The sequence below is a fragment of the Haliotis rubra genome, unplaced genomic scaffold (genome assembly GCF_003918875.1).
Source record: "Haliotis rubra isolate DU_JTF1 unplaced genomic scaffold, ASM391887v1 Scf157, whole genome shotgun sequence".
Classification (NCBI taxonomy): Eukaryota; Metazoa; Mollusca; class Gastropoda; order Lepetellida; family Haliotidae; genus Haliotis; species Haliotis rubra.
In genome coordinates this window covers 204,313-213,082 of record NW_025765525.1, presented here as the reverse complement: position 1 = coordinate 213,082, position 8,770 = coordinate 204,313, and the positions used below count along the sequence as shown (strand labels likewise).

At 36.3% G+C, this 8,770-nt stretch overlaps 1 protein-coding gene across 1 annotated transcript; it reads right to left on the bottom strand.

Annotated features, from left to right (window-relative positions):
- Positions 1-1,655: 1,655 nt before the first annotated feature.
- Positions 1,656-8,544, bottom strand: LOC124271023. The gene is made up of 4 exons (XM_046706084.1): positions 7,749-8,544; positions 3,155-3,288; positions 2,166-2,340; positions 1,656-1,934 (listed from the first exon to the last, which is right to left on the bottom strand). Exons 1-4 carry the CDS (start codon positions 7,910-7,912, stop codon positions 1,829-1,831), a joined length of 579 nt encoding a protein of 192 aa, XP_046562040.1. The 5' UTR covers positions 7,913-8,544; the 3' UTR covers positions 1,656-1,828.
- Positions 8,545-8,770: the final 226 nt, after the last annotated feature.

The window sequence follows — 8,770 nt, the reverse complement described above, 5'->3', positions numbered from 1 at the left end:
AGGTCGACCACCAGATTGGCTGGAGAAAGTAAGATTTTTGGAACATCTTGCAACCAGTGGAACTTACTACACATTACCTTCGAAAGTATCAGATGTTCTCTTGTCGGTTGTAAAGGATAAATGAGTGATGACGGGGACGTAATTTTTTGATAGGGGGGTAGTGTGTAGCAGAGAAATTTTTCATGCTTTTAATGAGTCAGTTTGGTTTATTTGTATAGAACTATTTTACAATTATTGAATATATAATGGTGTTATAGTGTTTTATTGTTTACAAATAAAATAAGAATAAAAATATCATATAAGTCATAAAAAGGTCATTAAAAATATATTTAAGGTAGGTGGTAGTATTCTAAAGTTTGTGGTTTTAAGCATCTGTCAATCATATTGATATTTGGTTGTATTTTTCAAGTATTTCAGATGCATTTCATTCATCTGAAAGGTTCTTATTATGTTTAGGATTCACAAAATATGCTGGATCAAGAGTATGGTCTCAATTTGGATTATTGTTTATCACATGACCCTAATTCCTAGCTCTTAATTGGCTAATTTCAAATTCTCATAATTCCCATGCACCAATCTGAGCACCCTTGTAATAACACTTTAGCAAAATACAGCACCCAGGCAACAAGGCAACAAGGTCCAATAAACAACATCAAACAGGTTAGTTAAATACTTGAATTCTAAATTATGCTTAAGTGTATTTGTTCTTTTATATCTCCATTAAATTAATTGTAGTCTAAATGTTATTTGGTAATTTGTAATATATGGTCATGTTGTAAACCTACTAAACTTGGTTTATTACCTGAAAGCCAAAGTTCATGTTGTATTGTATTATAACTCATGTAAATCCAAATAGCATTATAAGTAATGTTCTGTTTTTAGAACCATTTCCCTCAGTTTTCTAAATGTATTTAAGTGCAATGGTTTTCTTTGAGTGGAGAGCAGAAAAATTGTGAAAGCATTGTCATGTTGATGAATGTTCTGTATGAACAACCATTCTGCTCAGCTTTCCCTGTGTATATGCTTACAGTGGTTTTCTTTGTATTGTGTAAATGTATTGTCACATTGATGAATGATGTTTGTAATTTGCAGGTCGCATATGAACTCATGTCTGTGCAAAACATTTCGTAATGTGTAAATGTTTCTAAGAATGTTATGTGTGTTTCAGGGCTTGATGTATTATTAAAGAAAATGTCTGAATAAATCGCACCTCACCCCTACAGCGAGTCATGTGAACCATTGACATTACTTGGCGATTTAACCAGCTGTAACATGCACTCATGTGACACATCACTATGCAGCCATGGAGGATGCCAACTTTGTGTTTACCCAGTTCCTATACTAATGTGTTCCAATCCCACATTTGCTATGTAACTGATGGTGTGTCAGCAATACCACCCGCAGTCTTATCCTTTTTTATGCAGCTTTTACCCACCTAAGGCTACATCATTACGACAGAAAGGATATTACATATACCTTCAATATCACTCATCACTTTCAAACACATTCACGTGTGCCCGTGTCATTGTTCAGATAAAAGTGTATCACTAGTTGGGAAACCCGATCTGACTAGTCCGTGTGTGTGTCTGCAGTTGAAACAAACAAACTCAATGTTTTTATCATCATTTAATGGTATTTGTCAGGTTATCTTTTTCGGCAAGCGTAGCATGAAACAATGAATGTTGGCTCACATTTTGCCAGTTCCTGGATATTCATAATTGATAAATATCTCACCCCCAATCAGAAAAATAGGATTCAAAGTCTCTTTTTTAACTTCAAACAGCTTTCGTCATCTGGGCGTTATGTCCTCCGGATTGTGGATTTCTTATCAGCGAGTGATGACAGTTATAACTCGTGGGGGACGAGATATCATCTCGTTGCTAAGACGTCTGGTACAGACACGTTTCTCTTGGACGTCAAGGCACATTACATCACTGAAATAATGTAGGCATGTTTTAATATTCTGAACAAAAAAGTTATTGATCATGCATAACTTATTAAAACATACATGAAGCATAATACAAATATCCCCCAAAATATTGATGGTGCCAGTTTTTATTCAGTATATAATACTAGTATAGTCATGCATAAAAACGACAATGGTTGTACAGATACGCATGGTGAGTATTTGAAACCGAGCTGGAATTCAATGAGTGCCAACTCACTTTTTGTCGGGCCAGATCAGATATATAGTGTTCACTGAAAACAGCAGCTTCGTAATTGACCAAGTGAAGGATCTGGGAACTTTCATGACAGTTGATCTGATGGGAGGATTCTCTGTATGGATGTCTCTGATCAGACTCAGCTTCCTGTCATCAGTCAGAACATACATCACGTGACCTGAAATCACGAACCCAAGATTTGGAGAAAACACATCCCTCACTGTGAACATTCCCTTGAATTTAAAACGATAACATCATTCCTACAAGTTAATATAACTATGATTTACAACTGTATACAACAATACCGTATTAGGCTAGTATGGTTTTACGTCGCACTTGGTAATATTCCAGTAATATTGCGACACCAGAAATAGGCTTCACACAATGTCTCCATTTGTGGAATTGAACCCTGGTCATTCCAAGCGTACGCTTCAACAATTAGGATACCCCACCCCATATAGACGGCGGACAAATGCGAGAGTTGTCAAAATGGTCTCGAAAAGTTCTTTGATGTCCAAATAGAATGGACCGTTTTGACCATGTGCCCTTCGAAATTTTTTCTGTGGCCTATTTGACCCTTTGGAGGCTATTCTGACATGAGGCCAAATTGACATGCTCCAATGCGCGCTCACCAAAGGTGCCACGCAGTATATACTTTCTGCATTGATCGGTACATCTTATAGTTTTAGTATCTGTAGGTCCCAGTGTCTGTACCCGTGAAGATCCGGGTTAGAGTTGATCTTCAGTATCCCATGCTTGTTGTAAGAGGCCACTAACGGGATCGGGTGGTCAGGCTTTCTGACTTGGTTGACACATGTCATCGTATCCCAATTGCTTAGATCGATGCTCATGCTGTGTATCACTGTATGGTCTGGTCCAGACTCGATTATTTAGAGACCGCCGCCATATGGCGAGAACAGTGCTGAGTGTGGCGTAAAACAATGAACCAACCAGCCCAGTGTCTGTGTTAGGTGTTGCAACTAGCAACCTACCTGTCGAATCTATGGTGAAGGTGAAACGGTTGCAGCTGATGTTTAAGGGATCCATATGTTTAACATTCTGTTTGTGTGAGTTCTTGAGAATTCGACCTATCCGTCCTTTACTTTCACTGCTATAGAATATCATGCTGAAAGAGATAAACAGTTTGATAAGATATATGATTTCATTTTTGTCACTCAGTTATACTAAGGAAGAGCGAGTGAGTATTGTTTCACGATGTATCAAGGGATATTCCAGAAATGCCATGGCGAGGAACATGAGCAATGCATTTCACACATTACAACCATGTAGGGTATCAAACTAGAGTGTCTGTCGTGACGGGCGTATACTTTAACCACTAAACTACCCTACTGCCTTCTACAGAAAAAGCAGGTGTGACGTGATGATCAAAATAGCAACAAACCATTTGCACATGTAGAAGAAATATCCGCTGAAAGCAGAGTCGGTTGTACAATTGTGATAATATCTTGAGTATATATTTCAGTAGTCTCCATAGTTGGGTCTGAGAACTCGAGCAAAAAACGGTAGTAAATTTGTTGTTCTAGTGCGGTTTCTCAGCTTCCCTTTACAGTTTTTCAACAAAACTTTAATTTTGATGCACAACCATTTTAATAAAACAAACATGTCATGAAGACAAAATTGATTCTGTGTTGACATCAGATTATATTTGCATCTTTGTAAAGTTGTGAATAGACCGATCCAGTATGTCAATCAAAACTGGCGCATGCGTCAATTTTTGGCTAATCAGTAGGCCGGGCGCTCTTTGTGGATTTGTTAGACTTATTTCCGGGGTCAAACGATGCCTCCGAAGCGATGTGCTTCGAATTGTGCCATTCGCACTCGCAATATCTAACATAATGCTGCGATCTGGTTAACAAAAACGGTCAAGACAAAACATGTGAGGCGGGTCAAGGAGTGCGATAGGCCTGACGATCAGTTAGTTATATGTCGGCACCACCGTTCACGAAACTTACGTCTGCTCGAAGGTGGGAATTTGCAAGATCATTACCAAAAGATGACAACAAATAGCAGTTTAAGACTTTGCAAATGTTATAAACACGGACAATTCTTCTCACAACGAAACTTTTTTCGCTTAACGTTTTTAGTCAATACTGGGCATTTAGATGGTAGGCCATAATCTGAAATGAGACGGGCGAGAAAGCCGTGACACAATGTAAACAAATCTGACATCGATATGATTTCGGTTAGGGTCGACCGAAAATAGCAAAACTTGTTACATAAAAGAACAATGTGGTTGATATTGTTGCCTTCGCTCTTAGAAATTCTTAAATTTGTCACACATTTTCGGATGTTTTAAAGTTTCAAACCACAATCTGAAGGCGTGCAGTATCTGTAAATAGTGCAAAAATAGTCGAAGAGTAAATTTGTTTATTCAAACAGATATATCGTCAGTGTCAGCAGTTGGCTATCATGCAATATCCAAATAACAAAATAAATTCATATGAAATAAACCATGTTCATATGAATGCCTATAAAACCATGTCTTAGGAAAACTGTGTGGGAAGAATAGTGACTTTCTGGAATATTGGACGGAGTGAAATAAAATGTGTTTTCTAATTATGAGGACAATATTTGAATTTTTGTTACAACATAAATTATTCATATGTAGGGGAGGTATATTGGATTATAGGAGTAATAACACAACTGTCATTTTAAATAATTCACTGGAAATGGTAGCAAGGTATGTTTTAAGAATCTTGCATCATTTAGTAAATGTGGAAAGGTAATAAATAGATAATAATCTAATCAATTATAAATAATTATTTAATTGATTGACACATCAGATTCATATGATTTTAAGCCAGAACTTGGCAAACAAATATTATAGACATACCATGACAGGACAATCACTTGGTACTAACTTAGTTTGTTGGTTCCTACTTTAACATATCTTTGGTTTTTTAAATAATATATTTACAAATAAGATAATTCAGAAAGTGATTGCTTGTAACACAACTCATTAAATTTATTTCAACATCCAGAGAATTTGAAAAAAGGCTACGTTTTGGTCACACCCTTGTCAGGCATTATTCAGTCCTGGAACAGAATAACTGAAAAAAATCTCATTTGACTGTTCATGTAGCTGGAATGAATATTAAAACATAATTTTAGACCAGATTCGATGTAATTCTTCTGATAAATCTTCAGCTTTTGATGAGATTACCAATATTTGAAGACTGAGCCAAACCTAGTGTATATTAAGATGTTGGTTTTGGACAATTTGTTCAAGGTTTGTTGATGGTTATTTGAAAAATGAGCTTCATATTAAATTGCACACTGGTTTGCAGGAGGTGAAAGCTTCAGGACATTTTCATGTGTGTTTTTCTAAACTTTTGTTATGACTTTATGAATCAACTTTACTATATTTTTTATGACACTAGTAAGTATCTTAGAAAAGGAAATATATCAAAATTAGTGTTATGTCCTCGAGGGATATGGTGTCAGATCTAATAAAACAAAGATTACCATTCTTTAAGAAGCAATAATGTCAATATGTAATTTTATTGACATAAAGCTTTGAACTTAGGATATATTCTTGGTACCTTATTTACACTAGTAGTTAGCAGTTAAATATCTCTGAAGAAAAAGCAATGTATTTGTATTTTGTGTAACATTCTATTTCAATGCTAGTTAATTGTTTGGATAACTGTGGATCCCCAGTTCAAAGATTTTGCATCACATGTTTCCTTTTTCTGGAAGATGGGTCAGTGAACAGGTGCAGACTGTATCTTGGATCTTCTGTGTTCTGATGCTGTGACATACCTGTACATTAAGGCTGACAGTTCATGAAGTTCAGTATTGTCGAAGTTTGTATGTAAATTAGGATTCCACAACAAAGTACATATAGAAACATTAAATTGGAAAGGGTGAATAGAAAATGGACTTCCTTATATTCAATGTCATTTTAGGATGGTGTACATATTTTGAAGAGTGAAACTCTACTGAGAATTTGCTGCAGATTAGCTGCTGAATATTTGCTTCTGGGTATGTCCAGATACGTCCATGGAAACATACTGTTTACAAGCCCAATCAACTTTTAAGATCAAATAAGTTATGCTGTGATTGATTTGTTTACATTAATATATACAGTGAATGAGTGAGTTAGTTAGTTTTACGCCGCACTCAGCAATATTCCTGCTATATGATGGCGGGCTCTAAATAATCGAGTCTGGACCAGACCATCCACTGATCAACAGTCAACAAAGTCAGCGAGTCAGACCACCCGATCCGGTTAGTTGCCTCTTACGACAAGCATGGGTTACTGAAGATCAATATTCTATTCCAACCCCGATCGTCGCGGGTTTGTATATACAGACAAATAAGGTGCACGAAGTAGTAGATGGGAAATATTTTCTGCTTTGTTTATATTTACCATTCTTTAATTCATTAAAAGATAGAAACTCATGTTTTCAGATTATTGATTTAACTAAATTTGAACAATGAATAAGGAAATAAAGGCACCACGCGCAGTGTTGACAATCTATTTATAGATACCGAAACGATCTACAACTTGAAAATGTGGTTGTGTTCACGGTTTTTATAAAATTACAATAGGACTATTTGAAAAAAAAAAGAAACATCAAACTTCAGTTCCTTGGTGGAATTTGTGCACTGAAACATTAATAAATTATAGCTTGTGCGTTCAAGTATCAGATTTTGCACAATATCCTACCCACAAATTCTCGCCATTATAATATGGGATAAGTTGAAAGCGATTTATGCAGCTATTGTCCTACAGAAAAGGAATCTATATTCCATTTGTTCTGGCAATGCCATTATATAGGCTCCGTTTGGAATAATTTGAAAAATTGGCTGCTACCAGAGGTTCAGATAAATATAAATATATCAGAAGAAATTGTTTTCCTTAGCTATACCGAAAGACATAATAACCCACTTAACATCATCACATCAACAACAAAACATCATATATTCACCAGAAGATCACTAAAGAAAGTGCCAGAATTCAACGAAATCCAAAGGGAGCTAACTGACTATTATAGACTAACTAAATATGCAGCCTCCATAAATTCAAATAAAGACACGTTGTATATGTACTGGTTAAGTTGCCATTTACTTTTTCGTTAGTTATTATGAATTGTAATGAGTATGCGCTACCGTAAAAATGCAACATAAATATTTTTTTAAAAATAAAAATAAATAAATTCAGTTCCCCTTCCTTGCTAATATCTTTGACGGACGTGAATTGACAGATAGATTAACTGGTTCGAACAAAAATACGCTTCGTATTCTCAGCAGCTGTCCGAGACGATTTTTACAATCTGTCAGCTAAAATCTATTAAAACATTAAAATCAAATACGTGTTACTCTGTCGACTAAAATATATTAAAAAACAAATACATGTCCTCTTTAAATAGCATTCATAAACGGCAGATACCAAATTACCACAAGCGAAATTCATCAACAACGTTCGAAATCACGTACGCTTCGCCCGCGGTGCCGCCATTGTGATTAGTCCTCCCTAACGTTAAAAACGAAGTGGGCGGGGCTTATCGGCGGGACTGGATTGGTCTATTACCACACTTCCATGAAATAATGATGGAATACCGTTTTCCGTTGAGTACATCTATGGCAATATCTGAAGGGGTATCCGGTAGGTTCATCACACGCTGTGGATCTACTAACATCTTATATCTTGCAAACCACCTAATCTTCAAACGGAACAGTGATTTGCCAGCAGACACATACAAGTAATCAAGATGCAACTGCATTCCTCCAATATTGTCCCCTGGAATATTAAAGCACTGTTATAGACGCTTTTAACATTTTTCATTTATATGTGATATAAAAACTACGACTTAACTACTCTTAACAGTTATTCTCCTTTTGAGACCGACAACGTATCATTCTGGGAGGTACAAAATTCTGTAATTTCTTCAAATGACGCAAGAACATTGGCTTTCTTTAGACTTTGAGCCTCCTTTCATACAAGGGATGGATGAACGCAAATTTACCAGTCATGTGACTGCAAACTGTTTCGAGTTCATGCAATTTGTGAATTGACCCGTGAAGATGAGCTTTAGACTTTAGACGGCTATTCCACGTATTGACGTCGTAAACTTACAGTTTGAAGGCACCTGCATACATGTACACTTTTCTAGGATCTTCCCAGAACACAAAGTGCGTGGATTGTCCAGAAGAACAATGGCACCTTGTGAAGAGCCAAACAGTGATGTAATCACAGCATGACTTGCATTTGTTATGGGAAACAATTTGACCTTCCAGGAATCCGCTTCTTCTCTGTTTGGGTCAAACCATCTGAGCTTTCCTTTCATTCTCCTTCCTTTTGTGGTCCATTCCCTTGGCGAAACGTGAGCACTTAAGAAGTATGCCTTCTTACTCAGCCCTCATTTAATGAAATATGAAATCATTTTTGTTAGAAATGTTTTACACCAAGCACCTGATAAACGCATGAGCATATGATCGTGTTTGGTGAAAGAATTATCTAACCACCATTTTGTTTTCTTGATGGATTTTTTATGCAAATGTTTTTTTATGTTTTCAAAGCATGTTGGAATAAATGTTACATTACTACGGAAGCGTAGTAGGGCCACGGTGAAGAAACCTTT

Excerpts from the sequence above, each read along its gene's own strand:
- LOC124271023 (XM_046706084.1), bottom strand. The coding sequence starts at position 7,912 with ATGCAGTTGCATCTTGATTACTTGTATGTGTCTGCTGGCAAATCACTG. Across the intron at positions 2,341-3,154 it reads CTTCACCATAGATTCGACAG|GTCACGTGATGTATGTTCTG; the intron begins GTAGGTTGCTAG and ends TCGTGATTTCAG. Across the intron at positions 1,935-2,165 it reads CTGATCTGGCCCGACAAAAA|TGATGTAATGTGCCTTGACG; the intron begins GTGAGTTGGCAC and ends ACATTATTTCAG.